Here is a 13507-nt window from a genome sequence, read left to right on the forward strand (position 1 = left end):
ACCAGATTGCCATTGTACTATGGGGAGTACAGGGTGGGTGAGATGTCTTACAGGCTAAATGGAGGGAGCATTGCAGCTGTCTGTGGGGGTTGTATGTAATTAATAACACATCTCCTGGCCTTTCTGAGGCCAAACTGTCCAGGATGGCAGTCCTCCATTATTTGATGTTCCAAGAGGCTACATAAGTTCTTGCATGCATATGTGTACCTCTCTGTTAAAACCTCCTCTTTTTCAACCGTTCGTATCATTTGCGCTCTCTCTCTGAATTTTCCCAGTTTCCAATTTCTCGTGTTCAACTTCCGGGCCATTTACCTGTCTCATCTACAGAAATGTCACAGTGCCAGTCTACACTACACTGAAGGGGGTAAGGAGTTACCTCACTTTTCCTGTTATGAAAAACATGGTCCAGGGCTGCTAGTAATTTGAAAGAGAACGGGATGAAACTGTGCAGTGAAGGAAAGAAAGTTAGAGAATGCCAGGAAGTACTGGACAGCAAAAGAATGCAGAAGGAGTAGCAGATGATAAATGTATTTAGGAATACAGAACATTGCAGCACGTTTTTGTCCAGGAAGCTTCAGTGTGCACTATGAGGCTATAGAAACCTAGGAGTGATAGTGGGTGTTGCCTAGAGAATGAAATGGAAGAAGGCTCTTGAGAGCTGATGGGAAAGCACAGTAGGAGGGTGTAACCAGAGGAGACCCCCAACAGATCAGACTAGAGAGTCCAGCTGGGAAGTTCTCAGACTAGAAAGGGAGGAAATGAGGAGCCCTGGGACAGTAGTGGGCAAAGCAATGTGAAAATGAAGGGCCTGCATTGATTTCTGTCTCCTTACTGAGCAGGGATTGTCATGGGGAAACTCTTCCCTCACACACTGACCGTACAGATCTGTTTTCCAGAAAGCCACACAGATCAGCAACGTGCCTTTCTTAGACGAGTCTTCAGGCTCTGATGATGACTGTGGCTCCCATGCCAGCTTCAGGACTTCTACTGCCGGGTCCGAGAACAGGAAAGTGAGCATGCCAGGCAGCCCTCGTGCAGTGAAGAGAGGTAAAGTGGGAGTGTTGCTACTGGGCAGCAGGAACTCTGTCTTCACAGGTGAGGCAAGATGTCCTGAACAGCATCATCTGTGACAGGCAAATGCTCAGCCTTGGTGATGCTAATAAGGAGTTCTCTCAGAATGTGTGCAGACATCAACAGTACTCAGTAGAAACCTGTCCTCTTAGATGGGTTTTTACTGATGGTAGATTTCTATCCAGACAATTGCTAAGATGAGATTGTGGGAAGGATTGACCTCCCAAATTCATCACATATTCAGTGAAGCCATCCATACCTTTTCTGTGACTTTTCCTTGTCAGCATGCTAGTACTGACACATTAAAGAAAATGTGTTTTGTCTCTGTCACTGGCTGATAATTTCTTGATCAGTAAGCAATCCTGTCTTTGAGAGGCATCAGGTAATTTGGGTCCTGTCTAAGACAATTTTTCTTTACTGCTGAGAAGGTTAAACCAGATCCTTGTGTGGAATTTTCATTACAATTGGTCAATAAAATAGAATCCCATTTTATGTAGTCTTAAATTTTGTTGTGATGCATTGGCTGATGTGCCTCTGCATTGCCATGGACCAGTGGTGGAAGATTCACAGAAAGCAAAGCCCCATTGTGGGTGAGGGAACCTTTCCTTTAGTTTGAATGAAGGGGCTTGAGGTTTTATGATGCATGTTTCCAAGCCAAAAACAGCATGTCTGTGCTTTAGGTAACAAGTCTGTTGATCTGTTTTATTTTTTAAAATATTTTTTTAATCTCTATTCAGCAACAAATTTATTCTGCTATCAGTATCCAAAACTCACTCTCACTACTTGTCTTTCTAGGGGGGGAAAAAAAAAAGGTCTCAGAAGTTTGGTTAGTGGGGATTGAGTTTCCAGAGTCTGATCTGATTTGTTCTTCTTCAACAAAAAAGCTGTAATGGTGAACTCACTTTTTCAGTGTGCAGTATTCAGTGCATGCTTCTGTCTAGCCATGATTCTCATTCTTTATTTTGAGCAGGTGTATCTATGTCCTCACTGAGCTCCGAGAGTGACTATGCTATCCCTCCTGATGCCTACTCCTTGGATGGTGACTATTCAGAGCCAGAACACAAGCTACAGCGAACATCTTCCTATTCCACTGATGGTGGAATCTGCACTGTAAGTCTTGCTGCCTTACAGTTGTATGCAAACAGAGCCTTGGCCTTGAAAGAGAAAAAGCATAACTGCAATATATTGAATTATCCCCTGCAAAGTGATGCTCTAACAGACTGGGCTGTTGGTCCAGCTGCTTTGTATCAAAAGACACTATATGATGCTTCAGAAGAACGTGCAATTTCTGTTACATGGTTAGATAAAAGTATAAGCATCCAGGGCTGTATTCTTTCCTGATGGCCTGTACTGGTTTCCTGTAGTCATATTCTACTTTAATGGTGGCCTTACACTTTTTGTCAAAGCAAGTTTGGAAGTTCATAGGAAGGAAGGAGAAAGAATAGAATGTTTTGGCCTAGAAAAAACCCTCAAACATGGGCAGCATTAAACTCTATTCTTGAGTGTAAGAGATCAAGCAGACAAGGAACAGGAGTCTCATCATGGCTTAGAGCCAGCCTTCACTTTTATTTGGAAAAATCACTGCTATGGTAGGAAGACAGGTTTTCAGTGCATCAAACAATCAGCAAAATGATCAGATGCCTTCTTTACTGAAAGAACACAGTGTGGTATTTGCAGCTACACAGACAATCTAGCACTCTTTCCGAGTTGAGCAGAGAGCACTGATCTTGGATGGCTGCTACTTGCATCAAGCAGAGTAAAGCAGAAAATGATGGAGATGTGGCAAATGTCTGAGCTTGATTTCAGCACTCTTTCATTTGTATTTTGAGAGGTACAAGATAATCTCTCTCCCATTTGCTCTTTGCCCTCCAGGAACCCATGGAGAAATCAGGTTACTTGCTGAAAATGGGCAGCCAGGTGAAGATGTGGAAGAGACGATGGTTTGTTCTAAGAAACAGACAAATCATGTACTACAAGTCCCCGGTGAGTCATTGGAATACACTTAGTGCTGCGTGGAGGCACAGGGGAAGGCCGTCTGCAGAACCGGTTCCAGGTTGATACCACTGGCAGAGTGGGCAGCAATGGGAAGCTTCCCCCAAAATGTCCTGCCAGAGAACTTTATGGCTGACCCACAGGTTCAACCGTGGGTCTCTGCTTAGGCAGGGAAGCTCCTTGCAGTGGCAGTTTCCAGGTGATGAAAACACACTGTTGTTCACAGTTACAGAAGTTTAACACCTACTGGTTAACTTTGTACAGATGATGAAAAGCAGAAGGCATACCATGGCCCAGCTTTGGTCATGTTTAAGGTGAAAATAAAAGAAAAATAAATTACTATACCAGGAGAGTGCAGATACATACTCATCAGTCAGTATACAGGGCTCTGAGGAAAACTGCGACTTTCGGGGGGAAGAAGGCTGGATTCTTTCATTTTTTACCCTCCCACATGGACATGGAAGTATTAGAAAATTAGGATGAAACTGAAAATAAGCTTTCATGCAAAATGCTGTCTTACAATGATCAATGAAACAATCTTGAGAGAGCATGTTTGTGCATTCAAACCTTTCCAGACTTTTTTTTATAACTCATAGCTGCTTCAAACAAAGATACATTATTTCAAAAATTCTAGCAGTATGCACTCAAAATTTGTATATACAATAAAATAAATTTATTGTGGGCCTTCATTAATCTGCTGTACTTAGCTACATTACAGAGAATTATATTTAGGGTTATTCACCTTCCATACCTTTTCCTTCTGGACACAGCGATTTCCTCCATACCTGCATAATTACACAGTATTTCTGTGTATATACGCATCTTTGCTTACAAGTCAGGAATATTGAGAAGATTTATTTTCAACTTTTTTATTTTTTCAGGTGTTATATTCTGACAGGACAAAAATACACTTTAGGGCACAATGCATCTTTATTTCTATTAACGGGTTTATCCATCAGAATTCACAAGCATTATACATATATCTTATATACATACATATATATAAAAAAATAATTTAATAAATATGCAGAATTTAGACTGTTGGTTGGAAGGGGCTTCTGGAAGACCCTAGTCCAGCTGACAATTGAAGAGGGACTGTCACCAGCTGTAGATCAAACCACCCATGGCTTTGTCTAGCTGAATCTTGAAAACCCCTAAAGGTGGAAATTCAGCCACTCCCTGGGTACCTGTTTGGTGATGTATTGCCTTCCCAGTGAGAAAGGGTTTGGGTTTTTTTGTTGGTGGTGTTTTTTGGTTGTTTTTTTTTCCCTTTAATGTCTAACCTGAACTTCATAAGACAGTATTTGTTGCCATTACCCTTTTTATATTGTTTGCCGCTACTGAGGAGACTTTTGCTTCATCATTGCAATGGGATCATGCTGTCTCATATTCAACCTGGCAACCTTCAGCTGTCCTTTCCAGCTCATGAATGCAGACTTGAACCTGCACATGCATATTATGCTGTACTTAAGTACTCTAAGACCCATCTGAGGTTTTCTTCCTACTGAAAAAGTTCTTTGCTTTTCTTTCCTCAGAGTGACGTTATCCGCAAACCACAAGGGCAGATGGAGCTGAATTCCTCGTGCCAAATTGTCAGAGGTGAAGGGTCCCAAACATTCCAGGTAAGCGTTGCTTTTTCATCCTGCAGATAACCACACAGTCTGGCTGGGTGAGAGAGCACTTATTTCAGGCAGAATGGTACTGTATGTCTCAACTGATATGAGCTAACTTTATCTGCCCCCTGTGTTTCCTGGCACAAGCCAGGCAGTTAGTTTAATAAATAATGGGGAAAGAGCTAAATTGTAACCCAAATACAGCTTTTTGAAATTGAAAGAAATTCTCCTTTATTTTTGTTTTACACCATAACACTTTCCTTTTTGCAGTTAGAACTGAAAGCTTGAAATCTGTGGGGAAAAGTGATTCTTATGACAATTAAAACCAGATAGTACCTCGGATCTTCTCTTTCTGAAAGAATTCTCTCACAAGATCTCTAGCCTGACTTTACATGTCTGGAGGATCTGAAGAAACATTTGAAGTGTTGGATTCTTATTAGAGTTCGACTTCTGAAGTATTAGCCCATCACCGGGTTCAGTTTTAAGTCATTATTGTTAGAGGACTTCATTGTAAAGGAGGCATTAAAGTTTCTGTCATGCTCTGACTGAAAGGCACATGTCCTGACCTGTGAGCTACCTTCAGCCCTTATGGAACTGCAGTTGCTAAGGCTTAATACTATTAAATTCATACCATCTTTCTTCTCAAAGTCACAATTGAAGGCAGAATGCAGTACAAAGTGAAGGCTGCAAAAGAACCCATTTAGGTAGTCACCTTTGAAATGAAAAACTAGCAGCAGCACTGAGAAACAAGAAAGGATGAGAGAGGAGACAAACCCATAATATCCAACAGAAACAGCAAGAAAGCTCATGAGAATTTGATTCATTGAGTTTCAGTTCTTTCACGTGGGCTTTGAGGGTTAGCACCTTTTTTTCTTACCCTGAAAAAAATCCCTCCTGAACCACCAAAAAAAATCTATATGGGATAATGAAACTCAGCAGCTGAAGAAAAGATTTGTGGGTGTGCAGATTTATACTTCCTTGCTCCTTTTCCTTCCAGCTCATGACAGAAAAGAGAACCTACTTCCTGACAGCAGACTCTCCCAACATCCTGGAGGAATGGATTCATGTCCTACAGAGTATCCTGAGAGTGCAAGTGACCAGTCCTGTTGGTGTTCCTCATAGTGATGCTAAACCTACTGTGAAGGGTTGGCTCACCAAGGTAAAATAGTATTTCTTACTTTATTCAGTTTAGCTCAGTATTGACAGTGTACCAGCTTCTTGGTTTGCATGGTAAATGACAGCAAAACTTAGTATTTTAATACTTCCTAGAAGAGTGGGGAAAGAAAGAAAAGTGGCAGTAGATTTCTGTATTTCAGAGAGGAACATTTGTATGAATGATAAGGAATGGGACAAACAAGGCTACTGAGAGATACTGACTTTATCTAATAGTAAGTAATAACAAATATCCAATGTACGCTTTTCTTCAACAGAATTCACAGCATGTCATAGTAAGAAAAAACAAAACTCGACAGGAAACACTGTTAAATGTCACATTTAATTGATCTTAATTTGGTGATATAGGAAAGTTTCAAAGAAATGGCTTGTATGGTTCTAGGTTAGCATTTATTTCCATCATGATAGATTGCATGCGCATTAGTACAAAGTACAGTGGATGAAAATTCTTAGGCTTTATGCCATTTCTATACTATGCCATTTCTGCTCTGCATGGCAAGTTACTATGAATTTTTTAATATAATTCTAGTCAGCATCTAAAGATGGCTAAAGACAACCTGCATCTGAAGCTTGTTCATATGCAATAGGGAACAGCTCCCTAGACTATATGTTGACTGGTCTTTTCCTGATGAGATGAAATTATTTGTTCTTATAATCTTTAAAAGGCTATTCTTAATATTGTATTTCAGGATACAGAAATGGGTTGTCATGAATGAGCAAAATACTTCACAAAATCTTAGATCCACTTCCATAAGCACCTATGTCCCATCTCCTTAGGTGGGATGTACTTACCTGCTTTTGGAAGTGGTGCCCTGTATGTTTTGAGAGGAGCTCATATTAGCATAGAGCCTAAAGCAAAAGCCTTTAAGGGACAGTTGAATTGAAAGTTGAAATCCTAGAAAATTGTTCCAGCAACATTGCTGATGTCATGTATGTCTTTGTCCTCCTTACAGGTCAAGCATGGTCACTCTAAGCTGGTCTGGTGTGCACTAATTGGAAAAACTTTTTACTACTATCGAAATCATGAAGATAAGGTAATTCCTTTTCCCCTTTTGTTCCTGAACCCTCCTTTCCCATTTCTCATTAAGCTTTCTTTCCTTCTACTGTTTCTGTCTCATGCTTCAAACTCTTGCTTTGTTGTACTTCAACTCTTCTAACAGCATCTGCTCCACGAAGAGAATCAATATTTTCGCTGAAATTTTTTTTTTAAGCTACAACAACAAAAGACTTAAAGCAAGTGGCTGCTCTGTCTCAGATCACTGTATATCTTGTTTCTCGCTTTCTCCATTTGGTCTTGTGAAGCCTTTAGAGCAGACTTTTATGCAGCAGCTGGTATATTCTGCCTACTGTCATGAAAATAAGTAGCAACAACAATATGGGAAGAGGGAGGTCATTTAAGCAGTGTAATGTGTTTCCATTTCTGGAAGCTTGGCCCAACAGTCCATTACTTTGACTTGGTGATGTTGCAACCCAAGTTTTAGAATATCAGGGAATACTGTGTCTCGTACTTGGGATTGACCTCCAGAGTTAGCACAGCCGCTATCCTGTTTGTCTGAACCTACCTATTTAAGTAATTTTAAAAGTACTTACTTTCCAGTAGTAAGCAGAAAGCCTGATCAGGATCAGAAAACAGTGGCTCAATATACTGAGCAACTGACCATCAGAAAACACATCCTGCCTTGCAGAACCAATGATGTAAACACAACTGACAAGTGTAATGGGAAGAAAACAGTACCTTATGGGGTACTGTATCTTTTTATTTGCATATTTTCATTCTGACCTGTAGGTGCCTTCCCAAGAAAAATAATGAAAGTAGTAACAGTTTGTAGGTACTTTAGCTGATGAAAGAGATTCTATAGAAATACAAGATTGTATAATTACATTAGTTATAAACTGAATTATAGTTTATTCCTTACATTTTACAGAATTGCTAACATTTTGACCTGGGTTTTCTTTCCCAGTGTTCCCTGTCCATAGTGGGAGATTAGCTACACTTACCTAACTTGCTTCTCCTCCTTACAGTGTCCCCTAGGGCATCTGCCTGTGCGAGAATCCAAAGTGGAAGAAGTAGACCGTTCCTGTGACTCTGATGAAGATTATGAAGCCACTGGTGGAGGAATTCTGTCATCCCACTGTACATTGGTGATTCACCCACAGGACCAGAGTCCCACATACTTACTCATTCGCACCAAACAGGAGAAGGTATAAAAGGCGGGCTTCTTGGAGAGCAAGAGTCTTTTTGGTATCAGTGAACAAATGGGGCATACAGACTGAACCTCTTTGTAGAAAATGTGGTCAGAGTTGACCCATAGTGTTCTCATCCTTATGCCTAGAATACCTGGCTGTACCATCTGACCGTAGCGGCTGGTAGCAGTAATGCCACAGTGGGCACATCGTATGAACAACTCATTGGAAAACTATTGGACGCCGAGGGAGACCCTAGTAAGTAGAAACCATAAACTCTTTCCCATGGTAGCAAAGCATAAAGAAGGGTAACTTCAATTCCATTTTAAGCTAACCAAAGGTGAGGGAAGCTGATTCTCAGTAGAACAGCATATGATATAGTGTCCTTCTCCCCTAGTTCCACAGTAACATCTCCAGAGAGAATACAGGTATTGCAGTGAAAGTAGACAAGCCCATCACATTGTCACATCATTTATCGAAGCATCTGAAATGTCTGTAACATTAACTCAAATTAAAATGAAGAACTGGAGCTCTAATTTTTCTTGTTATTGTTGGTCCTGATTTTCCTTTCCTGGGAATCTTGACCATACAGATGCATGCGCTCTCCTCTAAATACATCACACACACTTGCCTTCATCTGTTCCTCTGAAACCTTCACACATACATGTTTGTCTGTTCCTCCTCATCTCTGATACTTGCTCATTCATGCATATTTATGCACCATGTTCTCAAATGTGTATTAACATATGCTTGTACTTAATACTTGTTTCCTGCACACTTACATGTTCTTAGACCTATATGTGAACCTTGCTTACTGTTGAATAGTGACTTGCACTAACAAAGACCTCCGTTGCAGGCGGCTGCCCTGGCAGAGTTTGTGTCTCTTGTTTGAACACACAGCTGAGCAGTTTCTCACCAGAATCCAGCTGCTGAGAAGCTCTGACATAGCAGGATTGAGGATGGCAGTATTTCTTAATACCGATGGCTAATGCTGCTAGTGACTCTTTGTTCGTGGCAGGCTTTGCTGAAATCAATGAAGTGGCACCAAAGATAAATGTGGCCTAGTGCAGTGCTGCTTCCTGGGGTGCTTTGCCATTTCAGCAAGGCTCCTTTTCAATGTGGACACTGTCTTCTGTTTCTGACACTGCATGTTTTTGCCCATCTGCTACCTCAGATTCTCCTCTGTGGAAACATCCTATGTTGTGCTATAGTAAAGATGGGCTGCACACATCCCTCACCACTCTGCCATCGGATGCTCTACAGACTGAAGCTCTGAAACTTTTTAAGGTATTTAAAGGGACACTGCATTGTTTTCAGTTACTTTGCTCTGTTGTTGGGGCAACAACATAGTTTGGTCATGTCGTTTGTCACAACATTTACTGTTGCTGTTGGTTCCTTTAGACAGGCCTGCTGGGTCATTCAATTACAATAGGACAGTTGGATATTAGGTGTCATTCATTCTCTGTAAGTTTTAACTTTTCCTTGCAGGAAATCTGGGTTTAGGAGCAATGTCCCCCACAGGTTTTACACTTCAAAGTTAGCTTTATCTTCCTCTTTCCTCTCCAATAGTTGTATTGAACGAAACAGAAACAATTTACTGGCACACTCAGTTGTGTCAGTAAGACCAATAGTGCAGCCACTGGAGATTTAGTTCTTTCACTCTACAAGGATAAGGTCAGCAGTAAGGCTGGACAGTCTTAGCAAGGTAAAGCAGAGGCATGGAAGACAGAAAGCACATTTTGCCCTTGATTCTCTTGCTGACTTGTGAGCCTCTCGGGCTGGTGGAGGTTGAGTGAATTTTCTAGTTGCCACAGCTAAAGAGGAAGAGATAAGAATTAAGTATTTATTCTCCTCCCTCCTCTCAAGGTTATTTAGAAGAATACATTAATTGTCTGTAACACTTCTGGGGAACCTGGCCTGGAAAGTACCTGAAAAGACTCTCTGTATTCATGGTACTGACTAACTTCCACCCTTTTACAGTCCTGTCAGCTGTTCATCAATGTCCCTGTGGAGGCACCCTCTATTGATTACCATGTGTCCCTTGCCCAGACAGCACTGCAGGTCTGCTTGACACACACAGAGCTGCAGAATGAAATTTACTGTCAGCTTGTTAAACAGACCAGCTGCCGACAACCCCAGAACCACTCAGTCATTCAGGTCAGTTCCTCTTTTGTCACTTCCACTCCACAAATACTTTCTACTTAGTTCCATGTTTTTAATAATTAGCAATGGGACTAGTTCTCATAAAATTGTGCAAATGCTAAAGGTGTGCTGGAGGAAAGAGAATCTCGGCACTGATGTGCAACGGAAAACACTGAGAATGTGACTACTTGCAAAATAAATTCTAGTTTGAATTTAACCGTTTACCAGTTGCAGACCATATTCAGAATCAAAATTCATAGCTCGTGTTGGCTAGCTATAATTGTCACAGGATATTAATTTTGTTTTCCATTTTAGTTAACAGCATGCAAATATGAGTATTACTATTAAGCATGAAATCTGATTTTTGCACTATAATTATCGGGTGAATCAAATGAAAAAGTTACAGCATGAATGTACATACTTGATTATAATATTCCCAGCTCAAATGAGAAAATAAAATCTGGTTGAAGAATAATGGGTCTAATTTGAAACAAAATTCACTGGTGTACTCTTTGTTATGATTTGCAATTACAAATAGGAAAAAAGTATTAGTTTAAGTCTTGATCATTCACTCAGCTCTGGTTATACTAGTCAAAACTTTCAAAAGTAGCCAATCATTTAGAAAACCTCAGAGTCCAGGTTGAGATACTGAAGAGCAGTCTGTCCTCTGACCATCACTTCCCTTTGAAGCATCTTGAACTACACGTCTAAAAATGGTCACTGCCAGAAGCACTAGTCACCATCCAACATTTTGGTTGCAGTATTCTGTGAAAGACAACAGGCAAGAAGTACAGAACAAGAATGATGTCCAGTTTTATGTTCACAGTGCTGGCAACTCCTGGCTTTGTGTGCTCCTCTATTCCTGCCTCAACATCACTTCCTCTGGTACATCAAACAGCACTTGCAGCGACATGCAGACCCCAGGTAAAGACTGCAACAGCATTTTCTTCTGCTAAGCTGATGGCCTTTTACATCTACTACAGATAAAGATGGAAGCAAATTTGTAACTCACACCTCCAAAAATAAATTGAGGGAGGGGACAAAAGGGACCCAAAGGTATCAAACTGTCCCCCTTCAGTCATTCACATTAATTTGTTAAATATATTAAGCTAGCTCACAAAAATGAGTGAACTGTACTAGCAAAATTTGCAGATATAACTGGAGCTACATAGGGAGGTTTTTACTGATTCAGCTACTTTCTTTGATAGAAAGACCAAAGTAATGATTTAGAATGAATTATTCGAATTTTAGGTGATTACGTTCTGCTGTCAGGTTAGCAGGCATACTGACAGAACAAAAGTGAGGCAGCAAATGTCTTGGGGAACCATAAAAAGTTAGGAAAACCAAACAAACCAGAAGTATCTGCTAGTACTGTTTTCAGTTACCTCTGTGGTGTATAAGACTTTCCCCTGTAAGAAAACAGTGCCAGATCTACTGTAACAGCAATAAGTTCTTCAGTGTTCATGCTGTGCTCTTTGTTTCCATGGTGATATGGTCTTCAGCATATCTCACTGTGTCCTTCCGAAGGAGGTCACAGCTAGAGATGTCTAGCTGTCTGTTGCAACAATATACTGTTGCTAAGACATAGGTAAAAGCATGGTTTCATTTCAAAGAAATATTTGTATTCAAATACTCTGCCTAACTCTGCCTTGGAACTCAAGCTAAAAGTCTCCTGGTATTGCAAAGGAAATCTGTGTACTCCTCCTATCAAACTTTTTATTTTATTTTCTTATATGCTGCCTCACATTTGCTATTTCTTCTCAGAAGCAAAAATACAGATATTGGGTATTCCTTCATGTTCAGGCTCTCTCCATTGGCTAAGGCAACGTATTGGGGATCTTCTGGCTAGTACTAGAAATCATCTCTTCAAACTTGTACATTACCAGCTCCCAGACTGGCTCATTCAACTCAGTAGCAGAGCTGCTCTATTGTTAGGAACTATTGAATTCCATACAGATATGCTGGGCTCTGTGAAACTGCTTTAATGCATCAGTTTCAAGCATTACTGTGCTGATGGTCTGCCAGGTTCTTAGCCCAAAAGTACCTTTATCAACAAATAAACTTCAAGCAGAAGCAGAGAGGAAATGTATTTAAACAATTCAGCTATGAAATAATTATTAAGGCTAGAAAACAACATACAGAAATTACAGCAAAGTGTGTTTATATTCATCCATAGTTTAGATTAAATTTAGAGCAGTGGCTTAATGGGATTTAGCTTAGCTCCTTCTGCCTAGCTTTAGGATTACTTATGTCTCTTTAGATGGAGCAGGTACGGCTGGTTCTTGACCAGTTATAGATATGCTTTTCCTGTTTCATACCGCAAACAAGAGACTAGAATGTTTACGCTGCATAATGCCTATGGTCTAGATTTACACTAGATCTTCATTCTAGGTATTGTTTTTCACTAAAGGTGGTGTTAGAGTGTATATCCAATTGCTGAGAGAGGGAGAAAAGTGGAGTATAGCTTTAGGTTAGAAGACAGGCAGGGCTCAGGAGCACTTGGAAGCCAGACACAACAGCTTCTAACTGAAGCAAGATTCTCCATCGTGTTGAAATCACATCGAAAAGTGTTCAGATGCATTACTGGGGAGGTGAGCAATATATTGCTACAGTGAAAAGCCAGAGCTCCTGACTTCCACGTTGCTTGCAGGGATTTAACTGGATATTTAATCATCTACTCAGCTCCTGAAGACATCTTGAATGGAATTAGTTTCCCCTGAAAAGTGATAGCACAGTTATAAATCCATATAAATCCTTCAGTTTCAGAATTTATTCAGTATACACATTCTTAATATTTTTGCAAAAGGTATGACTGACTGCTCCTGCCTCGCTTTAGAGACACATGGTGCTATTCAATGGAGCACTCTCTTCAGTAGACAGTAAACTGATCATATGAGTAATTATCCCCATGCTGTATTGAACTATCAAAAAATCTGAGCCTGCTTTGAATCTCTGTCAAGTCTCTTGTTCAGCACATAGGGTTAATAGAATCATCTAGGTTGGAAATACATGGACACTTGTAGTTTGTATAATGATGTAAATTGATAAACACAATTTATAAAATCCTATAAGTGAGACTAATGCATTACAACTTATTATTAATACCTCTCAGGACTTGACATGATAGTAACTAAATTCCGCTGGTGTGGTAGGGAGTTTAAGGGTGAACTGGCCTTGGTTTAATGGATACTGTGGTGGAAACAGGGTACAGAAGAGGATATTCCTATACTATGTCTAGTCCATCTAGGAGCAGGGAATGCTTTTGCAATTCCCAGAGAGTCCGTTGTCTACCTTAATTTTACACAGCCTTAGAGCACAGGTCTGTGTTGTAG

At 40.4% G+C, this 13507-nt stretch overlaps 1 protein-coding gene across 1 annotated transcript in view; it reads left to right on the forward strand.

The window, feature by feature from the left end:
- The window catches only part of PLEKHH1 (pleckstrin homology, MyTH4 and FERM domain containing H1), a 53248-nt gene that overhangs the window by 25971 nt on the left and 13770 nt on the right, over positions 1 to 13507 (forward strand). The window contains exons 9-20 of the mRNA XM_074824414.1: positions 276 to 364; positions 897 to 1047; positions 2042 to 2181; positions 2944 to 3054; positions 4599 to 4685; positions 5674 to 5835; positions 6803 to 6883; positions 7872 to 8051; positions 8183 to 8291; positions 9208 to 9320; positions 10014 to 10190; positions 11002 to 11099. Of these exons, the coding sequence (XP_074680515.1) occupies positions 276 to 364; positions 897 to 1047; positions 2042 to 2181; positions 2944 to 3054; positions 4599 to 4685; positions 5674 to 5835; positions 6803 to 6883; positions 7872 to 8051; positions 8183 to 8291; positions 9208 to 9320; positions 10014 to 10190; positions 11002 to 11099 (1498 nt within the window). The remainder of the gene's footprint in view (positions 1 to 275; positions 365 to 896; positions 1048 to 2041; positions 2182 to 2943; positions 3055 to 4598; positions 4686 to 5673; positions 5836 to 6802; positions 6884 to 7871; positions 8052 to 8182; positions 8292 to 9207; positions 9321 to 10013; positions 10191 to 11001; positions 11100 to 13507) is intronic.

This window comes from Strix aluco, chromosome 4, assembly GCF_031877795.1.
Source record: "Strix aluco isolate bStrAlu1 chromosome 4, bStrAlu1.hap1, whole genome shotgun sequence".
Classification (NCBI taxonomy): domain Eukaryota; kingdom Metazoa; phylum Chordata; class Aves; order Strigiformes; family Strigidae; genus Strix; species Strix aluco.